General features: G+C 41.8%; 1 protein-coding gene across 1 annotated transcript; it reads right to left on the bottom strand.

Moving 5' to 3' along the window:
* Window positions 1-10,277: 10,277 nt before the first annotated feature.
* p2ry4 (pyrimidinergic receptor P2Y4) lies at window positions 10,278-14,941 on the bottom strand. The gene is made up of 2 exons (XM_053879389.1): window positions 14,800-14,941; window positions 10,278-12,797 (listed from the first exon to the last, which is right to left on the bottom strand). The coding sequence occupies exon 2, from the start codon at window positions 12,746-12,748 to the stop codon at window positions 11,678-11,680; it is 1,071 nt and encodes a 356-aa protein (XP_053735364.1). The 5' UTR covers window positions 12,749-12,797; window positions 14,800-14,941; the 3' UTR covers window positions 10,278-11,677.
* Between the last annotated feature and the right edge of the window lie 5,428 nt (window positions 14,942-20,369).

Here is a 20,369-nt window from a genome sequence, read left to right as displayed (position 1 = left end):
GTTTGACAGTCTTGGGTGTCCCCTGCCCTCAGCTTTGAGTAGCTGGGATAGGCACCCAACCATCCATAGCTGTGTTCAGATAATACAGCAAGAAGGGACAAAGATTTTTTTGGAAAGATAAATGTCCTTTGGTTCCAAAATAAGACAATAGCCAACCAATAAGGCAGTGTTGTCCATGCATTGCTGCACGACCTTAAAGGGCTGTGTCAAAATGATCAACACTTTTCTTTACGTACACATCGGCCTCTCAACAGCCATTTTCACTGTCCAAAGCTTTACTTAAACAATGAAAACCGTTATCTGCTCGTTTTTTTTCCTTTCCATAACTTTATTTAAATCACAAACAATAAGAGAAATTTGACACAAATTATGATGAAGTCTAAAATATTTTTTATTTCTTTCTTTATTTTGACCCAATGCCGCTTTTATTCCAACAACTGGTGCAAATATTAATCTACACACATCTAACTCTGACGCTACCCGGCTGCAATGGTCAAGCATTGTTTGTTGAAACTGCTCTCAAAGTAACGTAAACCTGCAGAAAAGTTTTCCATGGTCACATGATGGCATGTACTTACAGGGCATTTTTCATATTTTCTATCTAAAACAACCAGTCTTTCCCTTAATAACAAAGGTAGCTCAGGACTATGCAACGGAGCACTGCTGCACAAAAGCCTTCAATTTAACTTAGTGAGACTTGAGCTAGTTTGCAAGTCTTGCTGTGGTGTTGATATTTTAAAACTTTATGACAAGCTTGCCTCCACCGAAACGATTGTGAAAACCGCTTTTTGTTGCCCAGGAAGCCACAAAGACGAAGACTGGACTGACCCCGTAATTGCGGCAACAGTTCAATGTGTTTATTTACAATATATCTCCAAAAGTATAAGACTGGAGGAAAAACTTTTCTTCCAAATAAAGATTTCGGACACTGGAAGCTGCTGCGATGTTTTCTGCAGAATCAGTGAAAACTGCTGACGCGCAGTTGGAAAACAACTTCTATTTTATACCGTTTCCAGGTCGCGGGGGAAATAAATAAACACATTACCTGTTTGGCTGCAGAAAAGCCCGAGAATCTGATTCAAAGTCTGGAAGAATGAAAGGCTGTGCGAGTATGCGGCGGCCATGAACACAGATTGAGGACGGTGTTGGAATTACCTGAGTGAGATAATGGTGCTGCATTAGATTAACTTTCAGCCCTTAAATGCAACACATTTAGGCAATCTTGTCCCCCAAAAACATGTCAATGTCTGAAAGGCCTCCCTCTCGCTATCAGGAGCCACTGGTCCCCCACACAGATGCAGCTGGCAAGGCGCTACTGTCGACTGTCAAAACGCAGCGCCAGATCTAGTTATAAAATAATTGAATTTTCATATCAGAGGGGACCAGAGTCCCGGCAGACAATAGGACTGCTGAGTCCTCTCTGATATTGGCTCAGGCCCTTTGCCATGCGCATGAAATCAGTATGTTAATGTTCCAGGGTTTTTCTTTTTTTAAGGGCACTTGTGCTCTCGCAATGTACAACCGATGTGGTTTCAAAAAATTGCAACTATTGATAAGTAGGCAGCCCACAACCCCCTCGACCCCTCCTCCCAGCCAACACGCGCACCCCCCCGCTGCCGCCTCCACTCAAACCCACCAAGGCTCTAGACGTTCTCGCACCCCCATCTTCCCCCCCATTATTAAAATTGTAATTTATTTTTCTAAATCAGAATGACAGCTTGCTTTCTTTTCACTGCGGCAGGCAGTGAATCACCGAGCTTTAATTACTTTCGTAACTTCGCTGACCCTGTGAGCGCGCGGCTCTGCTCGGAGAGAGAAAAAAAAAATACTGGGATCTTCAACAAAGGCCCTCCACAGCCACAGCCGCCTTCGGTTCAATTCAAAAACGTGAAAATTTATCAAACTGTGGATTTTATATGATTTTGTTAACATTTCACCTCCTATCTTTTTCTCACTTCCCCCAGGAACACCCCGACTTTCCGCCACTGCACTCACTGGAGAAACTCAGTTTCTCCAAGACACAGCGCTTGTATTGACTCAACACACTTTCCTCGGGTCAAAGTGGCCAGAGGTCGTGCTATTATCGGTCGGCCCCTTCGCATCCAGGCCACGGCCCCCGGCTGCAGGGCGGCAGACGACGCTCAGGGGGCCACTGGCTCAACAGGATCAAAGATGCTTAGCCAGGGGACGTCGGGGTCAAGCTCTTGCCATCGAAGCCCACCACACCGCCGTCCTCACACCATAGGTCACCGTGCCACAGTGGCACAGGCCTGGGCTCAGTCACACTTGCATGCGAGCCGACGTCTAAGCTGGAGCTATTGAAAGTCCTAATTCAGCATGTTCCTGCTGAAGGAACATGGTGTGGTTACACAAAAGGCAAAGTGAGCCCCCTATCTTCTCCTCATGTTAGATGTAGCGTCACAAAAGACAGAAAGTGTTCACCATTTCGTTTCAAAACTCAGCTTTGGTCGTGAACACGGTTGGTGCTTAAATCTCTGTATGTGTGCCGCTTGATATGTATAGAAACAGATTCTGCATGTTGCAAACATCATTGCAATTCACTGAATTTTTACTGAAGGGGTATATTTTGTTTTAATAATGAAATATAATATATAATATATAAATTAAACAAAAAATGCTATACTATACTCCTGAATTTAATATGTCAGCCAAGATCATTGATGTCAACAATGTCTGTTCGCATTAATAAGGTGACGATAAAAAGTATTTATTGTCTTCATATGAAGTCTTCTCTTGAACTTCCATCACCCTGTTTTTGTACGTCCTGACCTTCAGCGTTGAATAAACAACAGTGAAGAACTGCAAATAAGACGGATGGACCGGTGAAACGGAAACCCCTCGTGTGATTTGTTGCCACCAAGTTTAAAGGTTCTCCAGCAGATCCCTGTTTGCCTCACCATGTTACGGCCGGCCGTCTTATTAAAGTAGCTAATATGTTGTAATCCCTGCTATCGCTCTCACCTTCTCACTGGCACTGCAGTGTTTTTGGCCCACGGCACTGTGTGAACCAGGGGGTTGCGCCGGTCCGCTTGGTCTTTTGCTGACTGCCTGATAATTGAATGAGCGATTATCCCTCCCATTAATAGACAATGATACAGAGAGCACTGCCATATGTAGGGAATATTAATGAGTAGCTGCAGCAGCCTAGATAAGAGCAGCACCATGCAGTCGCTGTAATAGGGGTTAAAACAATTTGCCCCCCACCTCCCTTTCCGCCGGCACCACGCACACACACCGGCCCATGCCGTCTCCCACAATGCTAATCCTCAGTCCTCTCAGTCACTAAGCAGCCACTGATGGACCACCCCCCATGGACTTGTGCGCTGCTGCTGACCTCACCGCTGCCTCCACCGACCCACCATTGTAGCAGAGCGCCAGCGGGGTCACTTGACAGCAGAATGACATGCTAATGATGGGAAACCATGTGATGTTTGCTCTCACTTCACATGAACAACCAACTCGTCGTACCTTTAGTTCATATTATCATGGTTGTTATTTTACAATTTTACGATTGAAAATCATGTAAAAATAGTGGTTCTGTATTCTATTCCATTAATGGTAGCATAGCATATATATTTCTTTAGGCGTCTAACTTTTTTTTTTGATCTTTTTTAATCAGATCTGAAACTATATTGAGGTTGCAGCATGTGATTTTAAATGAAAATACTACATAATCATTCTTATTTTATTTATCTTTATAATGATGCCTTGTTTAACAGTCTCAGTGTTTGTGTTAGATAAAAGATTTTTTTTTTCTGCTAGCATGATACAGAACATTAGCAGTTGAGCCAAGCAAAATGCATTTAATTTAAAGTATTTTTGATTTAAAAAAAAAAAAGCAGAAGAAGTCTGTAACGGGCTTAAAAGTCTAAAATGTATTACGATAAATGTTAAATGCTATTGGGGAGCAGGACAGAAAATGAAGGAAAAAAACCCTATACTTCATCGAAACATCACAGGAAAAACAAGATAAGTCACAACAAATCTATTGGAAAATGGGTGTTGAACACGTTCATAGGTTCCCCATTATATTTCTGGCCTGTCAAAAGCTGGGGTGCCCCCCACGCTGCTAGCCATGTTGGTCAAGGTCTTCCATGCCTTTTTGTCTCGTCGCAACAATGCTGCATGCTGCATCTTTATCCAGCCGAGACTAAACAGCAAACACTTGGCAGATATATAGCATTTGTTTGTCATATCTAATGTATGCGTTTCCCAGTGAGTTGAAACGGAAAATGCATAGTTATTTTATTTAGTTGAACTTGGACAATATTTAGAATGTTGATATGAGCAGATTGTTGTTTTTTTTAACTTTTCAATAAATTGAATCTAAAGCCATTTATTATTATTATTATTATGAATCAATAAACAAGTTGTAGCAGTGGTTAAATATATATAGTACAAACCTGGATGAGCAGGAATAGGACGTGATATTATAAACAACATCAGGATCAGGGTGCAACTATAGTATCATCCACTCCAAGCTCGACTTCAGCTTAGTACTGCAACTTTGATAACTAGAATGACTGCCTTTGTCTTGCTGCACTCATGGGAGCCTCCTAATGTTTATCAGCCGGGCGACAGCGGTCCGTCATGTCTCACAGGCCCGTCCTGGTTTCATTAAATGTTGCAGAGTCTCGGGCAGGTGAACCATTTGGGGCACACTTCTAAATGAATCGCCTTGCCAATCAATATATAACATCTATTAGCATTGGAAAGCAATATTTCCCCTTTTTACCTTGTAATAATTGTGCTTAATGCTGTGAAGTACCTCATCATAGGCCTGACAGCCGAAGAAAGGCCGGTTACCATGGAGACTGTGAAAGCCATTGGTTTCCTTTTCAGCGGAATAATGAACTTCTCTCCTCTGTGTGTCACTCTTCCACTCCACTCTCAGCCTCTTCGATTAAATTGAAGTCCGCGCGTCCTTGAAAACCCTCGTCTCTGCCTTATAATTTGCCAAACAAGAGAAAAACAGAAAATGTTCAAGGCTCAACAACTGCCTCACTTTAGGCCCAGGCGTGGGTGTTTCTCACAATCCCCACATAGTCCTTTTTTTTTTTTCTTCTCCAGCAATCATTAACAAGAATATTCCGCCTTAATTAAAAAATACTTGTGTACGACAGTTAATGGGTTTCTGTAGCTGGATGAGACAGTCATGAGATGATCAGATAATTCAATTCAATTGAAAAACACTGCGCCATTAAAGTCGATGGAGCCCTGGAAATTACATCCAAGCGAATCAACAAACTGATCATTATTTTATAAGTTCATGTTTTAGCTCAGAGACTGAAGAGGGTTTGTCCTCGCCACTGCTGGACACACTCTTTATTCAATGACATATGGTGTTTATTAACCAAATTTCCTTCATTGGAAGGTCACATTCGTGTAACCTTTATCACCAGAGTAAGACAAACTTGTCAGTGACTTGTGTTGTCTGTCTTCCAGGAAGAAGTTTACGTTTCACGCCCCCCCAACTCTCCACCACCTCTGTAAATAGTATCATTTGTCCATTCAATTATAAGCACACATCCATATTGTATGCTTGTTAACATTAAACAAAGTAATATCAATCAACTTACAATAAAGAATAACTTTATTAACACTGTTTTTTGACTAAAAGTGCATCAATTTGCCTGAAATAAAACAAAAAAAAATCATGGTGGGGGTGCAATTACAATTAATTCTGGTACGACAAAAAACTATGTTCCCCCGAGGTCACATATGCCCCGCCTGGCATCGCTCCGCACCCCTGCCCCCCCAGCTATTTGGGAATGTCTATTGGTGGCTCCACCTCCATTCTTGCCGCTACTGTCACTCACCTCATTTGTAGTTGGTGTTGGTGGTGATGCCACCTGTACCTACCATTCTTCCTCCTCCTCTGGTTGAAACCCTAATCTACACATCAAAATCTGCACCATGGTTTATACGGTACCAGTATTCACCATTGACTTGAGTGACATGAAGAATGTTTCTAGATCATTTTTACTTCTTCACTTTTTACGTCGTAAAAAAGTCGTCGACACTTGTTGACGTGGCGCAGGCCCAGATTGAATGACCTGATTCGATCTTCAGCCTGGATCAAGCTTGATCATCCACGTAGTGTGGTCCAACCAAGATGTTCACATGTGCTAAAAAAATGTTTTTTAGCTGTCATGTGACAGAGAGAGGCTGCCCACTCTCTAACAGGCTTAGAGAGAGGGTTGGCATCTGAGGGGTTGCTCCCCTCTTTTCTCCCTGATGGAAGATTTGCTGTGGCTGTTGGCTCTCACACATCTGAATCCACTCTGCTCACCTGAGGGGTGCCCCAAGGTTCTGTTGTGGGACCCATTTTATTCGCCATTTAAACGCTCCCAATAAGCACTATTATTAATAGTTTTATGTCATCACTATGCAGATGACATATGATGTTGTGCAACACTCTATTGCCTGGCTGCAGTTGAAGATCATCTTAATCCACAGTGTAGCATCCGAGATAGCTAACAGTGTTCTCTAAGTGCTAATGTGCGTTTTGATCCAAGGAATCTTGATGTTATTTTGATCAGGACATGCATGTAAAGTCACCATGTTGTCCCGACTTTTTCCCCCTCAGAAGCAAGTTCCGACACGTCGTGTCACCACCAGATTTACTAGTGATTGCCCTTCTTTCGTTTCGTAAACGCCTGGACTACTGTTAGTCTCTTTTCACTTGCCTGACTAAATCATTCCTCCACCATATGCAGCTTGTACAAACGCTGCTGCTAGACTGTTGACCACATCCACTATAGCATCATGCCACATCGCTCCCATCTTGGCCTCCTTGCAGTTCACTTTAGAACCCAATTCAGGGTCCTGGTCATCACATATAGAGCCATGCATGGACCTCCTGCCTGAATATGCTTCCTACAGATCATTGAGATCAGCAGTCCAGGGCCGATTGGTTGTTCCTGGCACCAGGCTCAAAACAAGGAAGGGGCGATTGAGAGCTGTTGTCTAAAGCCCCGGTTCTTAAAACCCTTAATGTTATTTTTTAGTCCGATACACGTCTATATTCTGCTGATGTTTTACCTTCATCTTCCTTTATGTTACATCATGATATTCTATCTTATTTCACTTTGCATTATATTTTTTTTCATCCTGTTTTATAATTTATATTATCTTGTTGTTGAACAGAATGGAAAGCTGGGAAAGAGACTGTTTATAATGTGTATAGACAAGAATTGTTTTGTTGGGTTTCAGTTCATATCACATTAACTTGAGCTTACCAGGTCACTGAGAAACAAAAAATAAACATGGAAGAGCAGCATAATATCCTCCACTTAACCCTTCAGTGTGAGACTTTCAGCCATTGGAATGTCAAATATGACACTAACTAAAACGAAAGTAAAGCATGAACACGTCTCTTCCAAGATTCTGATACACCATAACCCTGATATCTCTTGCTTATGATTCAGTCGATTCCACAGTACTTGCATTTACAATGTACATATTTTTTGCTAGATTTGCATTAGAATGCTTCAGTCCTTGGTTTAAGGCATTCTTTCATCTGACTATTTAATCATGGGACTGTGCTTAGTGCCACTTTTTATCCAGGTTTGCAAACAATTTCAAGTGTGTTTTGACTTTTGATTCATGTGTCGTCCAGTCACAGTAGAAATAAAAAGTCAGACAACATTACTGGCATCTGTTGAGGTGGATGTATATTCTAGGTCTGTGTTTTCAGAGATGCTCCCACTAAGGTCGGGCACAATAAATGAATAAATAAATAATACATACAGATAGACCATGTAAACTGTCCGACATTTGAAGCTGTGGAAGCATTGTGTGCTATCTCCACCTAGAGAAAAATAATCTTCTCCCCTATAAATGTTGTGAATCCAATCATCACCGATGCTGCTGTGTCCTTGAGCCAACGCTCTCTCAGCCTGAGAACATGGAGTGCTCTGCTCAGCGGTTGTTTCGGCGGAAAAAAAGGCGATTAAAGCAAACAGTTCTGGAGGACCAAGACCCGCTCGCATGCCAAGACCATGAAACAATCGAATTTGAATCTTCTTTTTTTTTTTTTTTTTTGAAAATGTGTACAGTCTACAGTGAACATTGAAACCATCTTTTCCATGTTGAGTCTTCAGAAGCCTTCAATCAAAAACACAAGATCTTTGAGGTCAAATAAATGAATTTAAAAAAAAAAGTTGCCAAGCAGTTTATTCCTGTAATAAAGTCACATTTCGAAGGAGAGGAACCTCATGATTGTCAAAAGGGAAGCATAGAAGCAGAAAGTCTAAAAAGAAGCCTTTCAAGGTAATGGAAACTAAACTCAACTCAGCATCTTTTATTGGGATTCAAAAGCTAGGTCACCCAATACAGCCTTCGACATTATTGAATGCACGAGCCGGAATATTGCTGATAAGTTTGACCTGAAGGACCAAAAAGTGTTCCCAGCTGCGATGTATAGAAGGAGCGAAATAAATAAAACAGACAAGGTTTTGGGAAACACTCACGACGGTTTGCTGATGGAAAATTACTCTAAAAAAGAAATAACGCTGAGATTTAAATGCAATGTGAGGCTCTTTGTAGATGTGATTTCAAAGAGCCGTCTTTGCCCACATTAAGTTCACACAGTGATTTGCAAAATTGTCTTAATTGTCTTGTCTGCTGCCAGAGAAATATTTCCGTTATTGACATGCAGCGAGACTTCACAAGCCTTCAGACTCATCATCCAGAGCGTTAACGCGCGACCTGCAGGAGCAACAACAGAGGTCCAACTCGATGTGATGAAACAGTCGCGAAATATAAGGCATATGACAGTGACATCCCGCTCCAACAGGTGGTGCTGTTTGCATGAATGTTGATCGCGATAACGCTGCAACTAAAACCACCGACGCTTTCAGAAACTCTTCACATGAAGCATCTGCAATGTAGATTGATTATAGTAAAATTATTATTATTGTTATTATTATTATTATTATTATTATTATTAGTGTGTAAAAGCTGCTATAAAACTAGCGTGGACCCAACGTGGATACAAATAATATGATAAAACAACCGACTAGAACTTATTTGCTTTCACTTTGACTCTTTAATTCATTTATTTTATTTATTAAAATCATTTTATCTAATCATTATTCACCTTCCTGAGTGGATTAGCTCCATAGCTGTAATTAATTGAACACATTTGTTATATAATTATTGTAATATTAGTTGTATATTTGTTTTACACAGTAGATTCCCGACACGTACCATTTATTATGTATATGTATATTTTATATATATATATATATATATATATATATATATATATATATATATATATATATATATATATATATATATATATATATATTCAGTTACAATGTAGGCATTTATTATTGTTGTTATTGTTGTTAATCCATTCATTTTGAAAACATGTTTTTCTGTCCTTTATCATAGTATAGAAACTTGAGAATGGAGTTTTTACATTCTTCAAAATACACTCTCTTAAAGAGGAACAGAACATTCCATCCCTATGCTTGCCTGAAGATTAAAGGTCATCCTAGCTGACCCCAAGTCCTGATGTGCCTTTCAGGGACAAAATAAAGCTTACAACATGATGCGTTATTTCGTTTCAGCTCGACCACTGCAGATTCACTGTATAAGAGGGATGAGACGGAGGTACCCGACGTAAGAAGCTGCCGAGCTTATGTTGCGATATAAATGCATATTTACATAAATATCTTCTGAATATTGCTCATTAGCATCATAAGTGTTGTATAAAAACATCTGCCTCTGAAGCCTCGCTCCAAACAAAAGAGGCTTTCACATCCTGAAAAACCATTCAGGAGTTCATCACAGTTCATTGATAGAAACACGTTCAGATCCCAGAGGTGCATGAGGAAAGGGGGAAAATGGAGAATCAGCAGCATGGGCGGGTGGAGAGATCCGTTCCAGATGAGATTGACGAAACAGCTGTGAAAACTCGAGAGCGTCCGGATGGAATCAGACGGTTTTTGTGACACTTTGTTTGTGAGACAAGATCTGGAGGAGTAGCTAAAGGTGCAGTATGTATTTCCGCACTGACGTGTGAAGGAAAACAATGGTGCCTAATGTGAGCAGCGTTTTGTAACCTAAAGTATAAATATTGATGATATCAATTTTATTTTACTGCAGTTCTTCAGCAGCCAACACATAAGTATGGGGTGTTTAAAGACAATGGTACAAGTACATATCAATTATGCTAAGTCTACTTAATATTTATGTATAAAATATCGTATTATTTTGATAGCGGATGAACAAAAATTCAGTACACATATGGTGTATGTAATTGTACAATTATAAAGCAGTTATTATGTTGCTGTCAAACTGTCAACCTTGTTTTTCATTACTATGATCCTTCAAACATGCCAAAAGCCAATATCTACTGATGTTTTTTCCCTCCAGAATCTATATTTTATGTCGTCAATCTTTGCTGTATTTTTTTCTTTATTATTGTCTTCATTCTATTTGAATGTTGTGCTGTACTGTAAAAAATGTTATCAATGTTTTTTTCACCAGAATCTACTTCATATGTTTTGTGGTCAATATTTGCTGTTTTAATTCACTATTTTTGTCTTCATTCTATTTGAATTTTGTACTGTACGTACATCACAACAAAGCTATGCACGTTATCAAATGTCATTTTTGTTCAGTGGGATTCCTCTTTATCACCCTCTGTGTAATGACACAAATTAAACAAACAGTTGTTTTCCACTGTCCCTTACACCAGTTTTCTTGCCGCGTGCCCTTCAGTATGGATTTGTTGGATGTAAAAGCTTCAGAAAACACAGGTATGGAAGAATATTGATTAGCTTTTGCATTTATTCACAGCAAAATGGAAAGGATGAAGACTTAAAAAAATCTACCCTGTTGTCCGTCATGAAACTTTATTTCCAAGGATACGGGAGGCTTAAAGCACATCGGAGGATGCTATGCTATTTCTCTCTTTAAAAATAGTCTATGCTTTATCAATTGGTATGTTACATAGAATGTTTTCTCAGAACAATCTCAGCAAGAATTCACTGCACACAACTTGTCCATTGACAGTGTCTTCCAGTCATGTTGATGGCAACGCCACCTAGCAACTAAATTTGGATCTAAAGGCTTCAGTACAGGCGATATTTATGTAGGAAAATGATATGCAAGAAAGAAACTTAAAACTGAAGTTCCTGTGTGAGGGCTACAGTAAGATGGAAATGAAGCCTGATGGGAAAATAGTCAACATTTTATACCACAATCCAACAGAATCACATTACAATATGGCCCCAAACTCAAACGCTGCAGCATACTCGGAGACATGGAGAACTGCTAACAAAATAATATTCAATTGATTCAAAGTCATGACAAGTAAGTACAAAGAAGATCATTTTTTAAAGTGACTCGAACATGTCATTCAGTGGGTGGCGGCTTCATCCCAGAGCCACAAGCATACGACAGTCTCCTGCTCAGCGCGGCTCAGTGGCTCTCGTCTCTCTGAGCCTGGCTCACAGGAGCGAATGCTGGATGATAGATGAAGCGACAACTGAGTTGATTTAAGAGAGAGGTGCACAGTGATGCAGCACACATTGCAACTCCAAAACCCTTGTCTACCTCCAATCCAGCACCCTCACAGGAGGAGCCATATTCCTCTAGAGTGAAGTGTTGTCTCCACAGGAGTCTAAAACGACTGACTCTATTTTACAGCTTCATTTTTGGCTTTAAGCTCAGTATCTTGAAAGGTAGATCCAACAACACCGTTCTTGTCCGGCAGGGACTGGACCGGTTCCGGTGCTTGACCGCTTGTGATCTGTCTTTTTCCAGTCAGAGCGCTGATGAACTTGGAGCGATAGTGGTCTCCTGCTAGGAAGTACAGGATGGGATCAATGCAGCTGTTGACGCTGGCCAGCGGCCTGGTGATCTTGTACGTGAAGTTGACCATGTTGAGGAACTCGCAGTTAACGTCCTTCAGAACCCGGGTGACGTAGTAGATGGTCCTGGTGATGTGAAAAGGAACGAAGCTCACCGCGAAGACCACCAGGACCACGACGATGAGCTTGATCGACTTCTGTCGGTTGGACGAGGAGCCAAGCCGCGGTCGGCACAAAGCCCGTGCCATCAAGCAGTAACACACCATGATCACCAGGAACGGCAAGCCAAACAGCAGCACCATCACGGCAGAGCTGTAGTCCACGTACTCCCTGAAGGCCTCGTGGTGAGTGGTGTCGTGACACAGTGTGTCATTGTCTCGCCTGGAGGTGGTGACGAAGATGATATTGGGCACCAGGCACACGGTCACCACTGCCCACACCAGGCCGCACACTACATGGGCATGTCGAGATTTGATGAGCGTCAGCGCTTTGATGGGATGGCAGATGCCAAGATAGCGGTGCACGCTGATGCAGGTGAGGAAGAGGATGCTGCAGTAGAGGTTGGCGTAGAAGAGAAAGCGCACGATCTTGCAGGCCACCAAACCGAAGGGCCAGTTGTTGCGGTTGGCATAGTAGTAGATGAGCGTGGGCAGGGAGAGCACGTACATGAAGTCGGACAGGGCCAAGTGGAACATGAAGACGGTGCTGGGGTTCCACGGTCGAAGCTTGAGGAACATCCATAAAGCAGTGGCGTTCAGCACGAAGCCCACCAAGAACACCAGACCGTAGGAGACGGGCAGGAGGATGTACTTGAACTCCTCATCGAAGCGACAGCTGAGGTTGAAGACAGGGAGAGCGTAAGACTGGTTGAGTTGCTCAGAGGTGGACGGGTCCATGACTGGTCTCCAGTTGAGCAGCGATCATGGGGCGGAGATGAAGCAGCATCTTCAACCAAGAAAACATCAATATTAGTCTGAGTTCAGTGTTGTGGCTGCTGCTTCCCTGTGTAGTTTAGAAGCCTTTCATGGTCTGTAGCTGTTGTGTAAATCTTTTTGCTGCTTCGACTTCTATCCTCTCACCCCTTCAATGACCTCCTGGCTCTCTGGGTCAGCGCCATGCTGAACCTCAGCAGGAGCAGCTGCAGATTCTAGCTACACTCAGAGCGGTACAGCATGTCTGAGCCGACAGTTCAACACAACGCTCTGCCTTCATGAATCCACGTAACTGTCCCGGCAGCGTTGTTTTAACTGCATGGAAAATAGAATGAATGCAAGTCCATCTACACCGCGCCGCTAATGGAGGATGGGCTTCTATGGATCAAAGTAAATTGTCACTGAATCACATTCAACTTTGCCAACAACGCTAGAAATACTTCAACCTTGCCACAGACAAACTGTGACGCATTTCCCACACGATTGAGTGACCTGAAGACGCAGGCCACCTCATCACACTGTGGACAGGAACCGCCTCAGGTATGAGCTGCCTTCAAAAGTGAACAGGTTTGGCCTGAGTCTGGAGGAAGTCACTTCTGACTCATTTCTGGCCTTCACTTTTAGTCCATTATTACTGAATATTTATATTTAATTTCATTTACTATTATTATTTTGTAATGACATATGTAAGGACTTCATTTTCATCATATTTTATAGACTTTCTTTTGTTTGTTTTTCTCCTCTTAAGTGTTGTCATTCCTGCAGCTCACACCCGAAATGCTTGTGCCACACTATGAACCAGCAGCTCAAGCTCCTCCCAATCTTGTGACCCATGTTTTTAGAGCCCGTTGGAGTCCTGCCTCTGGTTACTTCTGCATGGCCTCTTTTCTATTCTCCCCCCGTGTTTATTCTGGACCTCCTCATGACTTTACCTCTCGCCTAAATTCCCCCTTCTTCTCTCATGACAGAACTCCAGAGAGCAATTAGGTGTCTTGAGAATCTCACTCTCAGGCTGGGCGAATGGACTTTCCTTGTCAGTGACACTTTATTGGAACCTCGATGTGACAGATTTTGGTGAGAAGTTCAAGTTGATTTGTAACCCTGGTTACGTCTCCAGATACATTGAGGCGAAGTTGCATCATCACTTACAGCAATGAAAGTTTGACTAACCATTCCGGGAAGAACATTAAGGAGTGAGAGGTAACAAAGAAACTGTGACTCAAATGCAATTAAGAATGGGTTTCAGATCGTGGCTGAATTTGAAGAGTAGTGTTGAATGTAATGTTTGTCAAAATAAACTGCACACAGAGCATTTGTGGCTTGAATAAAGGAGTTTCAGAATGGCATTATGGAAGTGAAATATCATATTCTCACTTTGTTTATGCTGGTATTTAAGAAGCTTCTGAAGTCCCTGCAGAATAAATCAGCTATCCATTAAACAACATAATACGTGAAATACATAAAAAGATGAGAGTCTCTTTATTGACCTTGAAACTGGAGCTATACAGGAATTAAAAACAAACGTATCAGAGGAACATGTGACTTTGGTTGGTCGTCTGATATACTCCACAGTAGGATTGTGCAGAAGTCGAAACACCAGAAGAAAAATAAAAAATAAATGACTTGTACATACATATCTACTCAGCCAGCCGACCACCAGCAAACTTTATTAGGTACTGACCACTGCAGCGAATACCTCCATTAGTTGTGCAGTACTTAATGTTATGTCTGACTGTTGGACAACTGTCAGTAAATAAAGTAAAGTATGCGGCTGATTCCTCCCTGAATAGTTTATTAATAACGCGCGTAAAGTGTCCTTTAAGTTTTAAAATGATTGTCTAGAAGTGAGTGTAACATGTCAATAATGCGGTCCGAGTCGCTCACTGGCAGGAAGCAGTTTACTTATCAGGTCTCTGCGCGGCATAACGGTTTTCAGTTCTGGTCGAAAGTTCAAGTTCGAAGGGGCAACACGACTTTGTTATAGATCTGAGGCAGACACGTCCGTGTTTACTCACCCGCAAATATCCCCCCGAAAAAGGCGACTGGCTGTGAGAAGAGTCCAAGCTTCAACATGAAGAGGTCCCGGGTGCGCAACCAGCGCAGGACTCCATGAGGACGAACCGGGTTCACTCCTGGCGCGAGCGTGAAAGTGGGAAGTGACAGCGCTGAGCGGACACAACAGCCGCCCACACATTCCACAGTGTCACTCACGACGAGGTCTCAGCCTCATGGATCTGGGTGATGAACTCCTCAAGCATGAACTTCAGGCGCGTGAACCCAATTGATGAGGCGAATGTCTAAAAATGATGACGTTGAAAAAGAAAACAAAAACGTTGTTGTTTTTTTTTGCTTCCAAAAAAACTTAGATGTCAGTATATTGTGTATCCGCTACAGCATCGACTGACAGGTTGCAGGTGTCATGAAGTTATTATTTATGAAAAATTCTATGAGGATGAAGAAGAAAAGAAGCAGAAATATCACGCTGTATGTGTGAAATGCGTGTAATAATGATGTATAAAAAGTGCAAAGATGCATGATTATACTTCAAAATGAAAAACTAAAACGGCAAATGATCGACACGAACGAAAATATTTTGTCAGAGGGTTCAAAATAAATTGGTAAATATGTGCTGACTGAAATGCCTTATTGTTAAAAATAAAAATTTTAATTCATAAATAAATAGGATCATAGTAAAATATGTAATTATGAACCACATACTATTACTATTAAAATTTGTCACCACCGATTATAAACGAGTACACAACACAACTCATCAGGCTGGAATTATTATGACAGTGGTACCTTGGTTTTTGACCACAATCCGTTCCAGACGGCCGTTTGTAAAGTAATTTGTTTGAATCAATTTTTCCCATTACAATGAATGGAAAAAGAAAGAATGCGTTCCAAGCCTTAAAATAGTCTTTTGTTGGAGTGAATGTAGAGTGTCTGCTGCAGGTGCGCTGTTCCTCTACGTGTGTGGCCGCTGCATGTGGGAGGGGTTGCCGAGTGAGTGACGTCTCTCCAGAAGTGAAGAGGTGCCCGGTGCGTGTCCAGCTCTGAATGTGCGCTTCTGTGCAGTTTGGCTGTGACAAAGTCATAAACCAAGTCACGCTCTGTCCCAGACTCGCCTCATCCCTGTCCCAGCTCTAGCCCACAGCAGGACATCAAACCCTGGAGTGAGAGCGAGCACCTCCCCTGTGACACTCGACCACGGTCCAGTGCGGAGACAGGAAAGGTTTTACACCTCAATATGAAGAAAAAACAGCCAGTAAATGTAGCTAACAGGACACATCTGCATACAGAGGCTGCTTTATACACAATGACAACGTGCGTCGTGGGTCAGCTGATCAGTCCACGCACATTATGTTTGTTCCGGCTTTTTCAGGGGCGGCCGAGTACTGGATTTTCGTTTCAAAATCAGAAGCAAAAAAATCTTGAAATTTTTGTTCGAACTCCGATTTGTTCGAAGTCCGGGACGTTCGAAAACCGAGGTACCACTGTATATTATTATTATTATATTATCAAAAAAAAAAGCCCACATCCAAAAACAAAATGAGAAAAAGTGAATATATGTATTATTCAATATTGCAATAGACTTGGAAAAGTCTGAATGCGAAAAACATTTGTACATGGTTGGTGTCATCGTTTCACATGGGGGCCATATAAACACAGGTAAATGGCCATATGTGGCCCACAGACCGCAGCTTGCTTCCAATAGTCAGCAATTTCGTGCCATTAATGTGCCATTAATTTGGGTATATTTGTGCTGTAAAATTCGTTTGTAATTTATTTTTATTTTATTTCTTTTCCAGTAGATCCAGAAACATGAATGATTCTAGTTTTTCTGCAAACTCGGTCAGCACACTGAGTTTTACTGGAGCAACTTTAAAAGTGACAGAGTGATGAGGCGGCAGCAGTAATATGGGGTGTGATCATGATGACAAAGAGGCTCATTCAAAGGATCTGATTGTGTGAGGAGGAGAGACAACAGAAGCTCAGGGCATCACGGGAAATCCTGCGGATAGGCTGGGATTATAGCAGCATGGGGCCAGATTACCTCTGGGCCTCATCAAAGGAGGAAGTTTTAAGGCATCGCCTAAACGTTAAAAGCTTCTCTGACTCCTGACTCACGTCTGACAGACAGAAAAGGAACCTAAAATTAACAGCACTGGGGTTGCTAAGCGTTTCCATGCATTTGAGCATTTAATGCAACATTATTTTGAGCATTTTAATGGGAAAATGTTTTAAAAAGCAGGTGTTTTAAGAGCACTCTTACAAATGAATGTGTCTGTAGCAGAGGTCCAGCAGCACTGAATGAGTGAGATCAGCACACGAGCATGCTGATCATGTGAAAATCTACCGACTGCACCTTTAAACACTGTGCTATGTTGAGCGCAAGGTCTCCAGGGTGATGCTTCTGCTTCGATATAAGCTCAGACACTATACGTTTCACTGACAATCGACTCCATTTAAAGGCCTTTATTGATGTCCATGTTCAATGGTGAGACAGATAACATTTGCAGAGCAGCAGATGTCAGTGAGGAAGATAAACAACACCATCTTTGGATAGATAAAGCCTATTAATGGATATTGCACTGCTTCACAGAGGCGTACCTTGACTTTCCCTCTGATTTCAAGCGTGGTTTGCACTTCATCTCACACACGCGGTCAAACAGTCTTCTACACTTATGCTAGCTTTGCTTTCATTGCACACTGCAGGTATAACATTTTGTGTGAAGGGGCTCCCATAACTGTTATATCTGTTGCTCCGTCGCTGGTGCACAGACGCAGCCATTTTTAATAATAATGAAAGAACTATGGTTGTTCAGGCTTGTTTGGCTGCGCCAGTAGCAGTTGCTGGCGTTAGCATCTTCGGCTGGAAATGGCTCATGTGGCTTCTGAGATGAGTTACATATTTCCATGCAACATATCTGAAAGACCATGTGTGTCTTGTCAATTTCCCACCAGTGTGTAAAAGCCAAAAAGGGCCCAGCGGGAGCATTTTCCTCCACCGCCATTTTCCTTGTTTTTCTTTTGCAATTCAGGTTAGCGTCAGCTGCTGTAAAGCTGCCACTTATGTTGCGAATGATTTTCAACAGCCCTACTGTTAATGAAGCTAAGGCTCCACTTGTGACTTCATGATGCAGTTTGTGGGCGCCATGTTTGTTATGTTGCAGAGGGACAGACGTGTTCAGGCTGCGTTTGTGACAACTACTGGAACTTTGATCGGAATCCCACATGAACGTGTCGCTCATGACAAATTCTGTTTAACACTGTTTACCAGGATTCAGGTGTTAGTACTGAAATCCGTTGCTATTGTGAAGGGCATGTCATAAACATCGCTGATCCCTCTAAAACTATAGAGGTAAACTTTACATGAGATGAGTCCCTGCGTTACCTCAGTCTCCAGACAGCCATTTGTGGGGGCAGTCTGTGTGTCTGGAATGTTGAGTGCAGAAGTTGCTCCTGTGATGTCAAACCACTCACATCTGATCATCGATGGATTAGATCAGCTGCTTCCTTATTTCCATTTTTGAAAATCATGCATGTTGGACATAGATAAGAAATGATGTGATGAAATAGCAGAATTTATTTGTTTGTTGGAGTGGAAACTCTGGATGTTTTTTTTTCCCCACTCAGCTTGTGTATCCTATTTTAAAATGGTTTAGTTCAGTGGAAGACTCTTGACCATTCAATCAAGATTATTGGTTTTATTGGTAGAAGATTTAACTCAGATTTTATTGACTCACTTCGCAGCTACGCTGATGACACACGGAACTACCTCCCACACAGATCCTCTCAAGGTCGTTGTTTCAGCCTGTCTGGTGAATGACCTCATCCCTAAACTTCCATCCAATAAATAAACCAGAAAACCTCCCAACACGACAACAAGGATGGTTACTCGACCCTCTTTCCAAAAACAGGACTCTCTTTATCATCCAGCCCACACATTTGATCCCACATCGGGTTCATTTTCATCAGCGTACTATCATTAAAGTCCATCACAGAGCACCCGGACTTATTCACATCTGGACTCCTGCAAGTCCCTTCACATCACTGTCACACAGAAATCTCTGACTTCATTCTTCAGTACTTCATGATGCCGGCGAGGTCTGGCCTGGAACCAAAATGTGGTCCAGATGAGAAGGTGGTCTGCCAAGGGGTCATTGAAAAACAACAAATTGTAACGTGTTGTTTATTTCAGTTGTTTTAGTTTCACTTGTAGTTGTCTATTTTATGGTTCATTTTGCTGTCTTCAGCATGACATTGTGTTTTAACTCTTCTAATCCTTGTTTACAGTATAATCCTTTCTTATACTGTGGTTTGTTGTTGTTCCACTTCACCAACGTCCCCTAATGCTGCTGTTTGTATGCTAAGATGGAACCCCTGCAGTGTCCAGGGTCTGGCCCGGGGCTTCACTCCCACCCGAACGACACCTCACTTGGCTGGCCTGCCATAGGTCTCAACTTCTCTCTGCAAGTAGTTTATTCAAGTGTACTTTCAGTCTACTTACTTTGTACTAAAACTGAGGAAGTACATTTACTTGACAGTTTTGATCTATATGCTTAAGAATAGTATTGTGAAGTATAGTTGTATTGAAGGCTCTCAGTCTCAAGTACATTTTCATTAAACAAGTTTGTTTTGCGGTATCAAGCCGTCTCCATCAGGAGTGGGCAAAGTGCGGTCCAGGGGCCACACTCGGCCCTTTGTCGTCATTTGTATGGCCCTCATGGGTCAGAAAAAAACTGAATATATATATTCTGTCATCATTTTCTTCTTCTTCTCGCTGCAATTTCCTTCCCTGTTTCTAGTCAAGTTGAAATGCTAAACTAAATTAGATTTTTTTAATAACTGATGGCATTTTAACAGTGTTCTCAAACAAACTGCGTTATGCCAAAGTACTCTGCACTTTAGAAGAGCTTCCCATATTTAGGATTTTTGTAGAGATTCATTTCATTCATTGCATTCATTTTCTTTAAAATTTTCATAGTAAATATTAATAAAAATATAACAATATAATATTAAGGCCCCTAACAACAGACACAGAACATAATGTGGCAACATCATGAAATTGCCCAGCAGCATGGCTCCACAGTGGGTCCTGACTGTGATCACTTTAAACAGGTACTAACCACTGAACATAAGCATACAAGAGCTGGAGTTTTAGCAGTGAAAACAGGGCAAAGTTTCTTTGTAGGTCTGAAGATCGTACAGCTCAGAACTCTCTGCGAGCTTATTGTGTCGAAAGTGAACAAAACTGCGTGCGGCGGTAAAAACCCACAGACCATATCAGAGTTTCACCACGTCTATTGATTTACAAAACACACCACTGGGACAGATGATGACATCATCAGGTAGCAGTCGGAGGTCACTGACTCATTCTGTCAGTTTGCATCAGAATGTTTGGGCTCAACTTAATGAGTAACTGTAGCCACCAAAACCTTCACGCAGATGATCTTTAAAACGGACTTGAGGATTACTCATCATATCATTTTGCTGCAGTGGTAGTGTTTATCCAAAAGTAATGCTGGTGTTGGTGATGAGCATTTAAAACCACGGAGTGCTACTCACATCTTCACCTCAC

This window comes from Synchiropus splendidus, chromosome 11, assembly GCF_027744825.2.
Source record: "Synchiropus splendidus isolate RoL2022-P1 chromosome 11, RoL_Sspl_1.0, whole genome shotgun sequence".
In the NCBI taxonomy this organism is placed as follows: Eukaryota; Metazoa; Chordata; class Actinopteri; order Syngnathiformes; family Callionymidae; genus Synchiropus; species Synchiropus splendidus.
This window is presented reverse-complemented; position numbering and strand designations above follow the sequence as displayed.